Source organism: Phocoena sinus, chromosome 18 (assembly GCF_008692025.1).
Source record: "Phocoena sinus isolate mPhoSin1 chromosome 18, mPhoSin1.pri, whole genome shotgun sequence".
Lineage (NCBI taxonomy): Eukaryota > Metazoa > Chordata > Mammalia > Artiodactyla > Phocoenidae > Phocoena > Phocoena sinus.
In genome coordinates, this window is record NC_045780.1 from 40,089,561 (window position 1) to 40,110,740 (window position 21,180).

The 21,180-nt window shown below is 35.4% G+C and overlaps 1 protein-coding gene across 4 annotated transcripts in view; it reads left to right on the forward strand.

Moving 5' to 3' along the window:
- The window catches only part of PCDH9 (protocadherin 9), a 986,095-nt gene extending 965,405 nt beyond the window's left edge, over nucleotides 1-20,690 (forward strand). For all 4 annotated transcript variants that reach the window (XM_032611593.1, XM_032611596.1, XM_032611594.1 and 1 more), the window contains one exon: nucleotides 18,542-20,690. In XM_032611593.1, coding sequence (XP_032467484.1) covers nucleotides 18,542-18,915 — 374 coding nt within the window. In that variant the 3' untranslated portion in view covers nucleotides 18,916-20,690. The remainder of the gene's footprint in view (nucleotides 1-18,541) is intronic.
- The last annotated feature ends 490 nt before the right edge of the window (nucleotides 20,691-21,180 follow it).

Below are 21,180 nucleotides of genomic sequence, written 5' to 3' on the forward strand. Positions count from 1 at the left end.
GAGAGCCCAATCTAAATGTACTGTAGTTGTCCAAGTGAGAAATGGCAGCTTTTAAACTAAGGCAGTGTGCTTAGGTTGGTTGTGGAGGGGAAGCATTTGTTTTATAATTTTAATAGCTTATTTTCATTTAAATTCAATAAATTTATTTTTATCTATAAAGTATAAAACTTGAATAAAATTTCATAATACTTTTTTCATTAATTTCACCCATGGGAGTATAATCATCATGAATTAAGATGCCTTATTCATCTGTGGAATTACCCTGGTATCAGTGGGTATTTACAAAACAATGTAGAGGACATGGGTGTTAGCCTCAAAGATTTAAAACTGGGAAAGATGAGAGACTGGGGAATAGACAGCCAAGAGAATACCCATGGGGTTAAATACATGGAAGTGGGAAAGAATGGATAATTTATGTGTTTAAGTTTTAACCATCCATGCCCTGGTTTAAACCTTATGAAGATGTAATCAAGGTAATGGGAGGAATATAATTTTGTTGTCATGGTGTTTAGTGCAGACTAGCCAAAAATGTGAGAAGTATGGGGCTGGTGAAAACAAGGCTGTTAGAGTTTCCTGAATGTGAAACAACCAGAAACTGAATGGAGGTTTGATAGAATAATGAGAGGAATAAAGTACCTGAGACATATTACAAGGAAAAAAATAAGCCACAGTTCACGTCAGATTTCTGAATAAGAGGTGAGAATGATCTGCCAGTTTTGCATCATTATGGTTGTAATGAACCTCTGCCTCAGAACTCTTTCTTTCTAATTCAGTCCAACTCCATGGACACAAGATCACATAGTCAATCCAATGCTGAGACTTTTTTTTTCTCAGTATCTTTTGAAAATACTTGTATTCATTAAATAGCAACCAAAAACATTAACTTTGACAATTCTGGATAAAATGAGTGACCTCACACCGATGTATTCTTGGATTAAATATATGTAACAGGAACAGTGACCCTATAGAAAATACATACAGTATTTCTACACAAGGATCATTCTTAAGTGCCATTTCTCTAAGTAAATTATAGAGTAGGAAAATGGAAGACATCCTTATATCTTTCTAAATGGTGGCTTATTCAATAAAAGAAAATCAGAAATTTAACCTTGTCAGCTCTGATTGTGGAATAAACTGACATAGTTTAACTTGACATGAATGTTATCTCTGTCCTTAACATTTTTTGGCTTCTGGAAACTTTTTTTCCATCTCATTGGCTAAAAACAGCTATCACAAGCCCCAGAGACATCATAAGTGCATTTAAACCTTAACCCATGGAAGGGGGAAGCAATCTGTCAGGAACCTGAAGAGCAGGGTTTATTCTTCTAGTATTTATAGTCTAGCTTCCTGAATAATGATTCTTTCTCAGCAAAGACCACAAAATCCAGCCCTTGAATGGAATGGCACATATTTCTTGTACAGAACTGGAAGTAGCTAGGGACCACGTTTTAAAAATACACATGAAGTTTGCACTACAGAGACCCTACCTGTTTTGTTGTCCAAAATGTGAATAATATAGTAGATTTCTAGTGAAAACTATTGCCTATATTATATGAGTAGATGATATTTCATGAGCTATACTAAAGGTACAATATTAGTAACTTAGTCAAAGTGGAGATACTGACATCAAATTTCCCAGAATTGGAGTGAGAGATAACAGATGCTCTAAATTTGTGTGTTAAAATTTACTTATTTTCAGCATGAGGAAATTTTCCAGGTTGTGATGTCCAACCCAGAAATATTGGTGACAGGGAGAAATCAACAGTGCTAAACTGTCATTTCCAATCACTTGGTGACTTATATTAATCTCAGTGTTCTGAATAACTCCACTTTACAGAAAGCATATTTCTGTGTTTATAAAGTTACTTTGTTCTATTTGATTAGGAAATAAACTTTCTAGAACACTTCACCTTGCAATCAGTTTCTCTCTGCCATCCTTGTCCTGTCTATTATTCTACCTTTCCAAATGTTTTTCATTACAGAGAATGTCCAATGGCTACACCTGCACTTTAGACTATGTTAATGAGCACATATAGTTTTATTTTACTCTGGTCGTGTTGTTTTAATTACCATCATTAATCTAAAATTAATGTCCTCTGTCAACAACAAGAAGCAGCAGCATGCAGCACTGTTTTTAGAATTAGAAGCACTAAATTCTGTCCCAGTACAAAGGAGCTGTGTAAGTGCTGGCAAGTCATTTTGCCTCTCTGAGCCCATCTTATTTACCAGAAAATAACGGGAATGAGGGAGGTGCTCTCTACTATCTCTTTTGGACACTTCTAAAACAGCTAGTCTTATCTACAACACTCACCTATATAACTACCTTTTTCCATCTTGTGAAGAGGAGAACATAGCAGGATAGAGAAGGGAGATGGTGCATATCTTAACCCCGGCGCTATTCTCTCAGAAGGCAGAAAGAAAGTCCCGCCTCACCTATTTCATGTGGTCTGTCATAGTTCCCTGCTCTAAAGTATAGTACTCTGCTCAAGTCTCTCCTTTCTTCCTCCTTTCTAGTCCTTCTTTAGGAAAAATAAAAAGAAAGGCAGTAGGAGCTAGGGCAGAATTGCAGCCAAAAAGTAACCACTCTTTTATAAAGCAAAGTCCCATTATATATATGTATGTGCATGTCAGTGATACAACTTCACACACTTGCTGGCCCAAGACAGTGAAACAGAGAGGAGAGAGAGATAGCTGAAACAGTCCAGGTTATTCCTGCTGGCAGAGTGAGCAGATGTCCCTGAGTAAACTGCTGTGGGTGACATGAATGTCTGTTCCCCATTCCCTCATGCTTCTTATAATTGAGCAACTTGACGTGCTGAATGGATTTCAGGAGTATTTTGATTATACCTCAATTTTGCCTTAAACACTCAGTTTAAAATCTACTTAAGATGTTACAATATGATGGGTTTCAAAAATATAAGTTCCAAAGCAAAACAGAACCAATAAGGACACTTAAAATAAAAATCAGTTTATCATAAAAGAATCTCCACACTGCTCATAAAATCTGTGCTTTAGAAGCAATAATTCAAATTATGAAAAAAGTCAAGAAACAAAACACTTGAATTCCTTAAAATAAAACCAAGCAACTCTTGTTTTATCAGTGACACAATGATTCAGTGATTTTCTTATATTATCATTTGTGTTATATTATTATTGTTATTTGCAATATCTCTCTACACATACACACAGTTCGATTTTCTGCTAACACCTCTAAATGACTCACAGTTCAAGAATTGTTTTTTACTAATTTAATCCACTAAGTCAAGTATAAGTAGCTGATTAAAGTGCAGACTCCCTCTCAAAGAAAATTTTATAATAGCTCCTTTCCTGAAGTTAATTTTTGAAGTAAAGGCAAATGTTCTGGAAAGGCATTGGGTGGAGGATGTTAAGACTCTCTTTTAAAATGACTGTTAGAAATCCATGTCCTAATTTTCCTACATAAACCAGTCATCAAACCCAACAGAGGACAAGAGGGCATGAAGACCAAGGATTTCAGGTGTTTTGATGAGTCATTCTATATATCATAATTAGAATCTGCTCTGCTATTCTTGTCAAAAAGAAGAATGCTGAATATGTTAATGCTCGGAAATGCAGTAATTCTTTTCATCCTGATCTTACTTAATAGTTCTGTTAAAACTATATTTTTGCTTTTAAAAATGAAACTCATAATGTATCATAAATTACAGTGGAGGAGTTTTCCTGTTAAGTATGATTGGAAAGAATGTTTCTTAAAAAAGAAAAAGAGCCAGGGAGCTTTACCAACTCATAGATTTTGTAATCCATTTGGACATGAAATATATAGGGATTTTTCATACATCTAGTTTGGTTAGCAAAACTAAGAATGAACATATGTGCATAGGCAAATGAAATTAAAATGTCCACTAAGTACTAATTATGAAATCACTGGATCTAATTCAGAAAACTTCATGTTATTGGTTACTAAAGTACATCCTTTCCAACATTCGTATAACACACTTTCCTAACTGAAAATACAAGTTCTTGAATTCATAAGGACTGTACCCATGCAGTCACCAACAAGTCTGCTGTTAAATAAGCACAGGAAATATAGCCTGTGCCTTGTTCTCTAATGATATTAAGGAAGCAGATGGCTCGAAAAAAGATGTGTTGGTACAAGTTGGTAAATCATAAGCAGGGATAAATTGCCAGCTTACCTCAAATCCAACCTATTTTCCAGTCCCTAACCTCACTAAGTGCTGCCACTCAAGTTGAACTTAACTGTGTCAGAGTTTATTTATTTATTTTTTGTGATACGCATACCTCTCACTGTTGTGGCCTCTCCCGTTGCGGAGCACAGGCTCCAGACGCTCAGGCTCAGGGGCCATGGCTCACGGGCCCAGCCGCTCCGCGGCATGTGGGATCTTCCCGGACCGGGTCACGAATCCGTGTCCCCTGCATCGGCAGGCGGACTCTCAACCACTGCGCCAACAGGGAAGCCCAGAACTAGTTCTTTATATAAAGAAAATATATTTCATAGTTGTCATTTCTAGTTCTCTTTCTAAAATTAATTAGACTATCAACCTCTCACCCTCTGCAAACAAGCAGATTTTTAAAAAATCACTGAACCTTTATCATGAGCAGAAAAATCTAATGGTAAATTAACACCCTGCAGCTGACAAAAATCCTTGTATGTCTCCTAGTTCATGGTTTTGGCTTTCTTCAACTTTATGTCAAAAAATTTGAAGAGCAGTTTGTAATCACTGATATATATTTATAGCTCACTTCAGGAGCCAATCAGACATGATCATGTAACAATGCCAGGTATGTGACTTAAGCTCTGCATAAATTGTTTGTAGCATATTCAGAGGAGGAGAGAATACATTTTAAGGGCTGTAAGAGTAATTACCAAGAAGCAATGCTTTTGATTTAGTGAAAAATGCTCTGAAAGGGGAAGAAATTTGGCTCAGTAGCTTGGCTTAAATGGAGGATGCTAAAATCTCCGTGATCTTAAATTGTCTGTTTAATCCAATAACATCTTTTTTCATCTATGCCATCTTTCAGTAAAAAGAGGCTTGGAGACTATAATTAAGACCTACATAATATAGCCATATTAACTAAAATAATGCGACTGTCAACTTGGTAACTGTAACTAAGATAGCACGCTTATGGATAGATAGATGGATACATATACATAGATGTTTCCCAAGTAGCAACTCCAAGTAATTTATTAGCAATAACATGGTTGTCGAATATGCTGTTTGTCGGAGTTCTATTTACATTCCATGTTGACTGGGAGAACATTCTGGGAGTATTTCAGCCAGATAAAAAATACCCTTAGTGCCTAATTTTGAACCAAAGCCATACCAATCGTTCTAGATGAAAACTTAACTTTATAAATCTTGCCAGAGGTTCACATATCTCAAAACCTTTGACTGTCATCTAAATTAAAAAGTAAAGGTTCACTGTGCAGTTCACTTCTATTAGAGAGAAACGAACTGACATCCTAAGTAGTATTGATAATATTTGTCAAGGGCCGGCTGTCTTGTTATTTTATTTATGTGGTAGACTGAGGCACAGCCAGCTCAAGAACTCAAAACAGGAATTAAGTGTTTTAACCACACTTTACTGCATAAAGTCAAAAAAGACACAGAAAAGTGATTTATAAATTTACTAATAATTTTTACTTCCCGTGAAGATATACTGGGTTATTCTGTAATGATCCATGTATACAGAGTGTGGTACTTGGTGAGTATATAAAGAGCAGCATTTCAAGAATTTTTACTGAAATATTAAAAAGACAATGGAATATTCCATTCATTCTCACTAGCTCTCTTTTCATCAACTCACAAGACTGCTCTGAATTTTTAAATAATATTTATTTGGAGTTATTACCCCAATAATTGGCTTACATATTATGTATAGTTAATAGAAAGTATAGTTTTCAAACTGATCACAGTTGTCTTGTTTAGTGATAGATGACCATAAAGGATTTTGAAATTGTGTTTTGACCAGTTAGGACTTTAAAATTTGAATTCCACTTGGAAGCTTATCTCAAAAGATATTTATTGGCTTTATATATGGTGATTTACAAAAACAAAAACTTTCCCACCTTTGCTCTCATATATTCAAGTTATCTCACCTGTTCACTTTTTGGTTTCCTGAATAAATTCTTCAAACCTTCCATAGCTCTTTCTAGATTCCAGGCACATTGCACCCATCCCTTTCCTTACCTCTTCAGGCCTAGGAATGGTAATATTTTCCTACTTTTTCAGGTCCTTGCCTCCCTTACTACTCCTTTTTAGTTCACTTTCCTAGCCCACACTCCACAGAGTCCCTTCATTAAACTCTTTTCACTTAACCCTTTTTTTTTTTTTTTTTTTTTTTTTTTTTATGCGTTACGCGGGCCTCTCACTGTTGTGGCCTCTCCCGTCGCGGAGGACAGGCTCCGGACGCGCAGGCTCAGCGGCCATGGCTCACGGGCCCAGCCGCTCCGCGGCATGTGGGATCCTCCCAGACCGGGGCACGAACCCGTGTCCCCTGCATCGGCAGGCGGACTCTCAACCACTGCGCCACCAGGGAAGCCCCACTTAACCCTTTTGAGTGCCAGTCCTGTCATGCCAGAACACTGAAAGATACCCAAGCTATGTCAGCTTGCAAGGAGGCACACTTTCACATTGTGATCTGATGGATGCCTCAAAGCCTTCTTTATCTCAAAATCACATTCTTCTGCCATGATGCTTCAGGCATTCATATGTGTGGATTGAAGGGGCTCTGGAAGGCTCTTACTGAAGTGCAGATATTCCTCCAAAGGATAGCAATTAACATTTTGGTCAATAACATTGTAAGATTAATGAGTTTATCAGAGCAGCCAACCACCAATTATGCCCAAGAGACAGGTCATTTTGACGAGACAGATTGGAAGATAATAAAAACATATTTAATTGCAAAGGGACAACAGATCTAGATAAGAAACAAATGTGATAAGCCACAACTCCTTCAAAGAAGTTATTGAAATAAACCAGAGGGGAAAAAAGACAATACCTGAAAAGACAAGGTCAAATTTTGCTTACCACAAATTTTTCTCCTTGATACAGAATTAGTGTCAGTACCTCTCCCTTATTTTGTTTTCTTACATTCACTAAGAAGTTTTATTCTGAGAGTAGCACTAGTTTTCCTAAAATTTTGCATGTAAACATCAGCTTAATCTTGAGAAAATTTTAAATACTTTTTATTATATGTGAAAGTGCATTGATGTTGCAACAAAATTGTTCTGTTTCAGAAAAATGATAAACGATTCATATCTTATAAAATTATAATGGCAATATTCTTTGATGATAAATATTGCAATATTATATGCATTGAAGTTGGGACTTATGGTCAACTACCAATAAAATAGTGAAATACTAAAGAAAAGTAACTTGTCTTCCTATCCTCAGAAAATTATAGTCTCTGATGGGCAACAGGCAGAACAGAAAATACTGCAAATAATCTCAGCCAAATTTATATAGATGTTATAAAATTCACATGTAATACTTATCATTTTAAGAGAGAAATCTGTCTTTTAAAGACCTATATTAACGAAGTAATTTCTCTGGATTTGCAAGGTGCATTCAGAGATAAACATACATTTAGATCGGAATGGGTAATCCTATGCATTACCCCAAGAGGACAAGATTTCTCTCCACAATACTCCATTATACAAGCCATTTTCAATAATGAAGTAATGGCATTTTCAACAGTCCCCTTAGGAGATTCTTTCAAAATACAACATTATGCTTCTCATTTTTAGAGTAGTTTTCCTTTATGTACAACTAAATTTAAGCAATGAATTACACCATGGTATTCTACATGTGATCTAATGTGGCATATTAGCCTCTTTTTAAAATCACACTTTCCCCTAAAATTTGTGAAAAGTAATTTAATTCCTTAATGGTTGTAAGCCAATATATTAATGGAGTCTAAACTACTTTTAGGTTTTTAATACAATCTCTAATCAAATTATATTTTTTCTAAATATCCTCCCATTTACCTGAACATACCTGTACCAGGGCTAAATTCTGCGTACCTTTCTGCATCTCATTGGAGCTCTGCTTCAGAATAATTGCTAATAATTACTTTGGTATCGTCAGGCTTTCAAGAATTGTTTTGTTATGTATCCTGTGAATCTGGACTTCTGAAAACATCTGAAGAACTCAGTTAGTGAGAGGAATTATGAACTTTCTTGCATGATTAAGCAGTTCAGTGGGATACAGGAAGCAACCTAATTATGTTTCATTTGGGGCATTCTACTTGCTTCGACCCAAACTAAGGTAGTACATAAGTACTTTTGAATGCGCCTATTTTACACTTACTAATACCATTCAGACATTTCAAATATCATCTTGGTAAAATTTTATGCTGTGAACTCTTAGCAATGTTTCTTATGGAAAGGTAAATCCATTTGATTATTAACTATTTTCTGATTGTAAATAACTTGTCACATAATGTTTTACATACAGTTTTTATGTTATCTCACTGATTTGGGGTTCAGAACAAATTTCATGTTTTCTTTTCTTTCAAAATCTATCTAGTAATTATCTACAGTGCCAGACCATGGTAACAGGTGTTGAGGACATAGTTACCTCGAAGCAAATTACCTGCATTTGCACTGCTTACATTCTAGTGTTAGAGCTAGACCATGAACAAATAAATACACTGTGACAGGTAGTAATGAGTGCTATCCAGAAAAATGCAGCTGGGGAAGGGAATAGAGAGTGAATGGTGTAAAGGATATTATTTTTTATAAGGTGATCAGAAAATGCCTCTATGAAAAATCAAATTTGAGTAAACATCTAAATGAAGTGAGGCCAATGCACAAATTATAGTAAATTGAAGGCCCTGAGACCTAATTAATCTTGGTGCAAGTCAGTGTAGCTGAGCAGAGAGAGTAAGGTGGGGTTAAGGAGAGAAGGTGGCAGAGTGGGGTACAGATATGACATCAGGAGCTGGACAGGAGCCAGATCATATGGGACTCTGGGCCACAAGAAGGAGTGTAGCTTTTACTCTGAAGTCCTTGGAAGCAGAGGAGTGAAGTGTTCTGCTTTAAATACTGTGTTAGTCTGAACAGCCCCCAAATATATCCACATCCTTGTCCTCAAACATGTGACTGTGTTATCTTACATGACAAATGGGACTTTGCAGATGTGATTAAATTAAGGATTTTGAGATGTGATTATCCTGGATTATCTACATAGGCACAGTGTAATCACAATGGTCCTTAAAAGAGGGATGCAGGAGGAGTTAGAGGAGGTGATGTGATAACAGAAGTGAAGATTGGAGAATGTGTTTTGAACTTGGAGAAGGACCCAGAAACCAAGAAACACAAACAATCTCTAGAAGCTGAAGAAAGGAAGAGGATGGATTTTCCCCTCAGAGTTTCAAGGATGAAGCAGCCTGCTTAACACCTTGACTTTAGCTCAGTGAAATTGATTTTTCAGAATTTTGACCTCCAAAACTGTAAGAAAATGTTATTTTAAGTCACTAAGTTTGTGGTAATTTGTTACAGCATCAATAGAAAACTAATATAAGTCTACTACCTATTTACTTGTAACTATATATACATGCCTCTAGTTAAGGATTAGAGCATAGAATGTCACAGAGAGAAAGAAGGAAATCCTACTAGGAAATAATAGTGGCTTGAGGTGGTGGGTTTTCAGGGAGGGAAATAGACTAAGGAACTTGCTGATTGACTGTGTATCTTGAGTAAGAGACAGACGTTGTATTAGTTTTCAATTTATGAATTACAAATTACCACAACTTATTCAGTTATAGCAACTCAAATTTACTATCTCAGTTTCCACCCATTTATTATCACAGGAGTCCAAGCAGGCTTGCCATGCCTAGTGTCTCACAAGGCCAAAATCAAGTTATCAGCTGGACTGGACTCTTCTATGGAGGCTCTGAGGAAGAATTGATTTTATAACTCACACAGATTGTTGGTAGAATCCTGTTCCTATGGTTGTAGGATTGAGATCCCTGTTGTCCTGCTGGCTGCCCAGCTGGGGTGGCTCTCAGCAATTAGAGGCTCCTCTCAGATCCTTTCTCTGTGGTCCTTTCCATCTTCAAAGACACCAATGGAATATTGAGTCCTTCTTGTGCTTTGAATCTGAGCTTCTTTCTGCTAATAGCTAGAGAAAACTCCCTGATTTTCAAGAGCTCACGTGATTATGTTAGGCCCAAATATAGTTTATAAATATAGCTTAGTCTATTAACTAAAAATCAACGTTGTTGATGAGTGTCCTTGTTACATCTGCAAAACCTCTTTTGCCATTGTCTTAGTACAAACTGCTATAATGGGATATCATAGACTGGCTTAAACAAGGAACATTTATTTCTCATAGTTTGGAAGGCTGGAAGGACCAAGATCAAGATATAGACAAAATTGGTGTCTGGTGAGATCCCCTTTCCTAGTTTGCAGATAGCTCCCTTCTTGTTATACATGGCAGACAGAGAGTAAAAGTATTAGTTCTCTGGTCTTTTTTTTTTTTTTTTTTTTTTTTGCTGTACGCGGGTCTCTCACTGTTGTGGCCTCTCCCGTTGCAGAGCACAGGCTCCAGATGCACAGGCTCAGCTGCCATGGCTCAAGGGCCCAGCCACTCCCCCTGCATCAGCAGGCAGACTCTCAATCACTGTGCCACCAGGGAAGCCCCCTCTGGTCTCTTTCTATAAGGGCACTAATCCCATCGTGAGGACTTTACCCTCATGACTTCATTTAAACTTAATCATGTCCCAAAAGTCCCACCTCCAAATACCATAACATTGGGTATTAGGATTTCAGTGAATGAATTTGGCGGGACAGAAAACTTCAGTCCATAGCAGCCATATAATTTAACATTACCACTTGTGTGATATCATGTTTCTAGTCCCAGGAATTAGGTTGGAGAATTTTAGAATTTTGCATAATGGTTGCTAATGCTGACTCCTTTTTTTTTTTTTTTTCTTTCTGAATTGAGCAAGCAGGTGATCAGTGTGTCATACACAAGAATAGTAAGTTCAGGAAGAATAATATGTTTGGAAAAAAACAGTAAGAATTACGTTAGTTGGAAATGCCTACTAGAAATACAAAGGGTGCTGAGGATCCGGGAGTCAGATATGTTGATATCACTACAGGAGAATGATATGGGACTGAAAATGTAAATTGGGGACTTGCTAGCATATATATGACTTATAAGGCTGCATAATTATACAATTTCACCTAGAAGAGGTGTAGATAAAGAGCAATGAGCAGTCCAACATTTAGGGGTCTGGAAAATGTTGTGGTGTCATCAAATGAAAATGAAACAGAGAGGCTAGTGATGGACTGGAGAAATCAGGAAAGTGTGACAGAAAGAGGAACTTGCTAGAACTGAAAATTCTTGGGCTCCACCTTGAACCTACAGAATCAAAATTCCTGGATGTGGTCATGCAATTTACCTAATAAGCCCTCCAGCTAACTCTGATTCATGCACACGTTTGAAAACTTTAGCTGCGCAGAACACTGGGAAAGTACCCAATGGATGTAAGTAAGTACTCAATGTGCTTGCATCTCCAAGAGAGGACCTTGAAAGGCAGCAGCAGCAGCATCTGAGAGATCATTAGAAATGAAGGAATTCAGGACTCCAGATTTACTGAATCATATTCTGCATTTTAACAATTTCCCCAGGTGGTTCATATGCACATTAACATTTGAGAAACACTGATCTATACTTTATTAATTCAAAGTTATGGTAACATCTATGTGTAAACACACACACACACACACACACACACACACACACCTACAGATCCCATGCATCATAGTTGATGACTTATTCCATTTAAAACAGAATCTTTCAGACACCTTTTAAAATATATAATTTATGAAGTCTTTAAATATTTAACAACTTAGCAAAATGTTTTCCCCAAATTCCCCAATGCTTAAAATAACCAGGGACTAATCACTATGCCTTCTGAAGACCATGAAAAATAGAATCTGTAGCTCAGAGACTCAGGGAGGAACAAGGCTCCAGTTATAAGTGTCCCAGGTGAAAATTATCAGAGAACTGGGCAAATAAAAATGAACTTCACCAGTTTATTTTTTCCATTCTAATTAAATACACCTGAAATCTGGGAATGAGTGGAAAGTGTGTAAAGACAAATTACTTCACAGTACTGTGTACCTCTTTTCTGGTTTCAGACAAGAACCTGAGAGTTTTTTAAGGGGAGAGAAGATTATATAAATTGTTTTTTTAAAAAAAATTGGATCTCAGCCTGAAATTCATCAGTAAAGAATTATTTCATTTCTTAATACCTTAGACTTGTTTGCACATCAAATAAGATTTACTATGTTTTTTTTGAGAAACTATGTGAATTGTAAGAAATGGAGAGTAATTCAGGAAATATCAGTATATGAGTAACTTTTTAAAATGAAAGACATCAAATATGAGTAAAAGAAAGAGTAAACTATAGAAGAAAGTAAATATGGTCTGCAATAATATAGATAAGCTGTTTCATACTAAGCAATATTGTCAAGATTTGAGAATTAATTTAAATAATCAATAACCTTAGACTATTGTCATTTCATTGATTGCAGCATCAAATGCTAATTGTGAATAAGTAAAATCAAAGAGATTTTCTTTTCAGCAATTAGCTTTAGCAGATGAGAAAAAAGGGAGCTGATATTCATGCCATGCTGAAGAAAGCTAAAGATTTATAAGGAGGTGCTCTCTATTCTTTGTGAGCTATAAAGTCTATCCAAATAGCAATATCCTCTCTGGCAGAGAATCTGCTGCTCGTGCTGGCTATGTGTTATTGCATTTGGACTGTCTCCATCTGCAAATGTTGACTTTTCATCTGTGACCAAAGAAAAAAAATTGTATAAGGAATGTGTAAAATATTTAATCCATGTTTAGTTGTTAACTAAAGGTTTTGTCAAATCCTGCTTGTGTGGGAATTCTGTATTTGTTTCTCAAGGTGACTATAGGTGCTTTCACAATGTTGGATTAAATTTCAACCATAAACAAAAACTCTGATGAAGGTTTTTACTTAGACTGAGAAATGTAAATACTTGTTTCAATCATACTTTCACATTCCAACACCTATATGTGACCTAAGTAATCGACTAATCTACAGGAACAATTGATTTATGATTTCTTTGCCCTGTCTTAGACTTCTCATTAGTAGAATGAAAATAACACTGAAAATTTGATTATCTATGACAAACCACAGTGATATTTAATAAAGGAATAAGAGATTGGTAGAGGTCATGAATCAGAATTTAGTCTTTTACTCTCAATTTTTAGGTGAGAAACTAGGAGACGTGGAATCTAAAATTACTTTCACAAAGTTCATGCAAATTCATTATTTTACTGGGGCTCAGATCTATTTCTATTTGCTTGAGCTATAATGATCATGTGACCTGAGATTTCTGGACTAATTCTGATTTTAGATATTCTATGCAAGAATCTCTTGAACCTAACATGGGATCAAACAAAAGTTATTCAGTGAATGAATGAGAAATGTTTTTCCCATAGGTATACTCAAGTTTGCCAGATCTACTTTTGGATTTAGACTGTCCACATAACTATGCTGTACTATTTTATATACAAATCTGAGTTTAAATGGCAGTGAAATTTGTACCCCTTGAATGTTTTTCTGAGCAGGGTAATAACTGATATTTATTCCTGTGTGACAGTGATTTTAAAATATTGGTTGGACAAGGATAATGGGATCTAAAGTAGAGATCATGTATCAAAAGGGAAAGTGAGCAATGCTGAATGGTTTCCTCTGTTTTCATGCCAATGCTCATATTCAAAATTAACTTTTACTATTTTTAGATTGGAAGCAAATTAATCGATTTGATTTGTATCTGCAACTGATCAATAAGTATAGTGTGTGGAGACAGTAGGGGGGGCTATCAAGTGACTTTACCTGACATTCTTTCAGGTCCCTGCAGATTTCCATAAATATTTAGCTTTAGCTTTCCACTCAGGGTAATCCACAAAAATGATAAGAAATTGTTATGCCACTACATATTGTCTCACAAAAAAAATTAAAAAGAATAGAAATAAACTGAGGGTGAAAATGAGCCAGTAAAAATACTAATTTTTTGGTTTTGGTCTCCTAGAGATAGTAAAATTATCTAAAAGCGTACTGGGTGAGAATATTTGTTTCCCTGAAATTTTTAATAGGAAGATTCAGTATGAAAAGGAGCAAGTATAATAATTAAGATTTTTCTCAGTAAATTAATAGCAAGCCCAAAGCAAAATTATAGGATAAAAGCCTACTTAAAAATGGAAATTTCTTTAAAACAAGGAAAGACATTTTATCACTGTGCCTAGAGATCAGGCAAACTGCTTCAGCAAGTCCAAATCAGTGGATGCATCTTTTACTTTAAGATGTTTAGTGATGCACAACTCTTTGCATACTACACTCATGCTACCTTTCAAGGTACCTTCTTCTGGGGAAAATACAGAAAAACTGGAATTTAACAAATGTTTTGCATAAAAATGATGATATATGCTCTTAACCACAAAAAGACCATTATAACATGACAATCAGATATGTTTTGCATGGAAGAGGTATTTTTCTATAATAAAAATTGAATGTGACAAAAATTGAGTGAGATGTGATGAATCTGAACCAAAATGATATAAAAATGACATCTATTTTACAATTCAATTTTCACAGTCTGTTTAGACTTATTTTACCCAATAGTAAAAATTCTAAGGAAAATTTATTCATGTAAAAGTGCAAACCGTTATATAGTATGAAACCTGACCAGAAATATGAAAGGTCTCATGATTTTTGAAAAAAAATATCAGTTTATCAGTTTCGATCTTTGAAATTAAAGGGTTTCAAACTATCAGTTTGAAAAGCAGTGGGCAACAGGCCAGAAGGTACTTGTTAATTATAGCAGTGAGTTAATCAATGAACTAACAATTCTGCTTCCGGGTATAATAAAATGAGATCAAAGCTCATTCAACTATCCTACCATTTAAGTATAGCTGGAGATCCATTAAATTGGATAGTTTCACATTTTAAACCTGCATGTTTAAAAGTCAGCAATTCAAGCAGCTCTATGACAGCTGTTGATGCCTAAATCATAGGAAAATTATTTTGTTTGGTTTTGAACAGGAAGATGGAGTAAAGATGGAGAGAGAAATACATTGAGAACTGATATAAACATTAACTGAAATGACTTTCAAGAAGCTTTTTATGTGCTTTTGTTTTTGCTTTCAACATTTAAACGCAGAGGCAGATGGCTTGGACAGTTTTATCAGCACTTGTGTCTTTATACATTAAAAAATGAAGCAAGATAACCAAACTCATAGATTGCAGATTGTTAAAGGGGACAAATAATTTAGGTTTTTTAAAAAATCAATAAAAATTTCAGTGTTAAAATAATCATGATGGGGGATTTTAAATACCTTTTTTGAGAAAAAGGAAACAGATTGGTATAATGCTGAAATTGTAGAAAGTATTTATAAGCAGCTTTAAATCCTGATCTGGATTCTAAATAGATATTGTATGATATAACACAAATAGGACCTCAAAATTTATGAAAAAATTGGAGAGACAAGGAAACATAAGTGAAGACATGCACCAAGCACACACACATGCACACACACCATCTCAAAATTTATTAAGAATCCAGCACATTTCTGACACATGTAATACATGTTAAATATTCAATGTTGAGGGAATTATGAAAAGTAATTATAATTATTCAGCAATTAAGACGATTCCTTATAGTGATAACATTAAAAATAATTATATGTCAAAGATAAAGGATAATATTTCAGTGCATATAACTTTTGCAGTATTAGCAAAAAATCCCTGACATTTTAAATGCTATATATATATATATATATATATATATATATATATATTTTTTTTTTTTTTTTTTTTTTTTTTTTTGCGGTCTGCGGGCTTGTCACTCTTCTGGCCTCTCTCATTGCAGAGCACAGGCTCCGGACGCACAGGCTCAGCGGCCATGGCTCACGGGCCCAGCCGCTCCGCGGTATGTGGGATCTTCCCGGACCGGGGCACGAACCCGTGTCCCCTGCATCGGCAGGCGGACTCTGAACCATTGTGCCACCAGGGAAGCCCAAGCAGAGGATATCTTTAATAATTTCTCAGAACATTTTCAACATCATAAAATTTTAATTAACAATTAATATTGTTCTTAGATCATTGCTATTGCTAAGCACTATGAGGAATCAGAAGGCTAATAAGTTGTTTTTTTTCCATCAATGGATTTTAAATCTAGTTGAGAGAAAACAAAAATGTATACTAATGAATGACATTTTTGTCTTGTGTCCCCCAAAAGACAAAAATGTCATTAAAGTAAGAGTTGAGTGAGTGAGCTCAATTAGGGAATTCATTATTCATTAATAAGGGAAGATCTGTGGAAATCTTTCAGGTGCATGTAAAACATGAATTGGCAAAGTTAGGGAAGCTTGCTGTGGTACCTGGGAAGCAAGCTGCCCCTGGAAAGAATCAGTAATTAAATGAAAACAAGCCAGGCAAAAAGCATCTTCCAGGCCTGTGATCCTGATGTAAGGGGCATTGATTGGTTTGAGCAAGATGTGTTAACTTTGTGGATACAGAGTCACTGAACACACCAAAGCGAAACTAAAAGGGAGAAATTAGTTTGAACTTTTAAAATGTGGGCAGAATTCAGAGGACAGAGAAAGGCTCATAGAGAAGATTAAATTAAATACCCTAGGAAGTAAGTAATCATTCGAGGTTTGTGAGAGAAATAGTTTTAAGTAATGAACGTATGTTTAAAACGATAAAACTATTTGCTCTTGAGGGGATGGTACTATGGGTCAGATGAGAAGGAATTTTAAGGTTATTCTAAAGAGCAGATTTTAGATTTCAAAAATGACTAAAATTTCCATTTGTATGTAAGAGTACATTTTAGGCATATATTTTTTTCACATCCAGTGTCCGTTTTAATGTTGTCTGTGTGTTGAGGTCTCAGGTATTTGCCACCAACTCTTACCTATCTCAGCAGGTATTTCTTTTTTAACATGTAAGAAGTAACTAGAATATTATTAAGAAAAATAGATGTTAATATAAAAACCCCACAATTATTGGCCACTTAAAAATATTAGTAGTGCTAACTTGGACTTTAGCAAAAACCTACATTCCAATTGTTGGCTCTTTTAATAGTTAAGTAGAAAAACTTTCAGGGATGTTTTCTTCATTTTTCTCTACACTTTTATTCTGACGACTCTCTACTTTTGAAAATGCTTTATGCCTCAAGCGTTCTTGCCTATCCACTTAACCTCATTCGTAAAATCAATTCCTAATTTTCAAGCTACCACTTATCATTTGACTGTTTAATCAAGGGAAAAAAAAAACAATGACAACAAAAAAACCTTTCCCTTAACCACTTGACACTTGTTTATCAGTAAAGAACTGATGTCCTTTTTACGTAATCAGAGAAGAGTTTACTTTCAAAATCATGGTTAAAATGTTTTAGATTGCCTGCTGGCAAAAAAAATAAATAAATAAAAGAGAAATATCTATGATGATTTATTTTCCCTTTGAATATTAGACTCCATGTGACCCAATTTGCAACTTAGCTAGACTTTCACGTTAGTGAAATTTGGGTTAAGAAATCAAGAAAATAGGTTAAGCTTGGAAGGAACCACATGTTGTCTTTGGATGCAAATGGTGTCTTTATTTACTGGGATTTCACAATGTCAACCAGTCAACCAGGTATATCTTTAGTAATATACTTTAGTTAAAACATTCTTTAAAATTATTATTTAACTTTCTAAAATGTTGCAAAGTTATTTTCATGGGATTTCATGCTAAAAACACACGTTTATATAGAAAAACATTTTGTATAACCTTTACAGTATTTTTTTTTTCTTTTTTTTTTTTGGCGGTACGTGGGCCTCTCACCGTTGTGGCCTCTCCCGTTGCGGAGCACAGGCTCCGGACGCGCAGGCTCAGCGGCCATGGCTCACGGGCCCAGACACTCCGTGGCATGTGGGATCTTCCCGAACCGGGGCACGAACCCACGTCCCCTGCATCGGCAGGCGGACTCTCAACCACTGCGCCACCAGGGAAGCCCTACAGTATTTATTTTTAATGTTATATTTCAAGTAATACTTTTTATATTCAAGGAGTTGATATGTTAGCATATATTTCAACATTGCACATAAAATTTTTGTACTTTTCACTATTTCTCGTGAATATGAGTTTTTTTTGTGGAGAAGTAGGACATAAATCAGTAATAATACATATGTCGTGGAAAAAGTTCATCAGAAATGATATGTCATGGGTATATCTGTTTACTCATGTCTGTCTATTTATTTTTCTATCTGTCTGTATCTCTAGATATAAATGAAGGCTTAAGGAAAAGAGATAATTCTCACCTCAAGTAAAAGGAATTTTATTCCTCCTATGTTATTCTTAAAAGGATGGGGAATCATATCTTTGATTTGTTTACCTTAATACAACTTTCATGAGCAAATGAGATTACCAATGCACTTTTTCTCTAAGGAGATAATTTTAAATGAAAACTCTAACCACTTTCTTTCCTTATTTTGTCTCTTGTCCTCTGCAGATGGGCCTCTGGGCCCCCGAGGATTAGCTGAAGCTACAGAGATGTGCACTCAAGAGTGCTTGGTTTTGGGTCACTCTGATAACTGCTGGATGCCTCCTGGCTTGGGTCCCTATCAACACCCTAAATCACCTCTCTCAACCTTTGCACCACAGAAAGAATGGGTCAAGAAGGACAAGCTTGTGAATGGGCACACCCTGACCAGAGCCTGGAAAGAAGATAGCAACAGGAACCAGTTCAATGACCGTAAGCAGTATGGTTCCACCGAAGGCCATTTCAACAATGGCAGCCACATGACAGACATTCCTCTGGCAAATCTGAAGTCTTATAAGCAAGCAGGAGGTGCTATTGAGAGTCCTAAGGAGCACCAACTCTAAAAAGAAAAAGGCTATATGGGACCTAATAACTTTAAACTAAATAGACATGTTAATACCGTGTGTGTCAGAGCTTTATGTATTCAATAGATCTCTACAACTATGCCCCTTATAGCAGGGATATCCATAACTTTGTGTTAGCACCATGGAGGATACAGTGTTTTACCACATAAGAGAGAGAAGATAGTTCTACTAGCCATGTGATCTTGTTTACTAGGATTGATTAAACTCTCCAGAGGTCTCTCCATTGTGCAAATATCCTTTTTTTTTTTTTAACTGCATTTTATTTTAACCCTGGACTGCTGCTATGAACAATAGAATATGCATTTGGAGAGTAAGAAAGTTCCATGGATTAGAGTGACTGACAAACATATCCAGTTAGAAAATTGTGCTCTTTTTTTTGTTGATCTGTGCTGGGACTGCTATACTTGACATTATACTTCAAACGAAATTTAAAAAGATAAGCATTAAACCTATTGTGCTGTTAACAACATTAGTGGACACTTGTAAGTCAATCAGTGTTAAAGTATTTGTAAATAGAAGCAAGCTATTATTAACAACTTTTGTGTACTTATACCGTTCACCTAAAAAACATTGTAGCATAATTCTGTGTTTTATGGTTGCTTCTTTTCTTTTTCTGTTTGCCTCTTTGTTGCTATTTTTGTTGTTTCTTTTAGTGAAGTGTTTCTGAGTCTGTCTTGACACACATTGTTCAAAAGATCTCAGATACTTGTAGTGAAAATAAAGGTTCTGGAATCTCGTTTCTTTTATGATAGCTTATGATGCTGGAATTCTATAAGAAATAAAGATAAAAAATGAAAACTTTATATAAAAAAAGGACTTCTGCAACAGCTTGGAAATTCAGAACCTATTTTCTCGACATCTTTATTTTCAAAGTAGGCAAAAGCAAAATCACTTATTTAGTAGCATAGTAATGGGAAAATGTTACCCTTCAGAAAGTGATATATCCTGTGCTTGTCACTCATGCAAAACTTATGTATTAAATTAGCATATATTGAAGAAAAATTACTATTCAAAATAGTTTCAATTGGGAAAATGTGTGTCTACAACTTTGTTGAAATGGCAGTTTGTGTTGATCCTCATATACAATAATGTTGTTGTAACACAAGTGTTAGACCATAATCACAAACTATTTAATGTGTTGTGCCTTCATGATGTAACAGAACATTCTCCAGGTAGGCTAGTTGGGGGAAATTAAGGGATAGATCTCTAATTATTGCTGTTTAACTGTTTGTTATCATAGTTGGTCAGTGCCGGCAGGTACCAGCATCTTGTCACTTAGGTCAAACCAACAGAGTGACAGCTAATGTTAATAAGATCTGTTGCACGTGCAAACAAATCCAAATTCGAGCATTCTTAGGAGGTTTTTGTTAAGGCATGACAGATGATTTAAACAAATAAATAGCATGCAACAAAATGTCTTTATTGAAAGAAGTGAAAGTTATCTTAATGCCACCGTTCAACATCAGTTTAAAAGTAAAAAAAAAGTAAAAAAATGGTTTGCTAATCTGATAGATAATTTGTTCTTACCAAAAATAAAATTACTTTGTAAATAGCAATTCACATTTTTCCACAGTATAATGGAAAATAATGGGTCGGAGTGCATAGCTTATTGCAGTACATATTTGTCAGTTTGTGAGGGGTGTTTGATGACTTTGACACAATAAATATCTAAACAATTATCCTTGTTACTGCTTTGCCAGTTCTAAGTTATTTACAATTATTCAGCTCTTGCAATAAATGTTCTGAATTCCTGACTGTAGTGTGTTAATTTGTGGTCAAAATCCAAAGTGATGATTTTTACTCTAATTGTTAGATAAGTATATGTTAATAAAAGTTAACTTTTAATTAGAAATCAAAGAAAATGTGTTAGGGGTTTAATAATACCTACGTTCTGAAAATAAGTTTCCAAGTTAGGGTTAAATTCCCCTAATGATCTATGAAATCATTTTCTTGGGAAATTCAGGGAGAAAGTTCACCTTCTAGTCAAGATTCATACAAGTTTCATCAAAGTGAAATCCCAAGTCAGAAACTGGGCAGGTAACACTGGTTATTTAGTGAGGTTATCTTCTTCACTCTTAGTATCCTTTAATAAGATTTCATGAAACAAACTCTCAAACATTTCATTGCTGGCAGAAGAGGACTATTCAGGGATTGAGGCCTTGAAACAAGGGCCAAAACTTCAGCTATATTTATTTCAGGTTAGGAAAATAGGCTCAGAAACTGCAAAGGATAATAAGACTCACA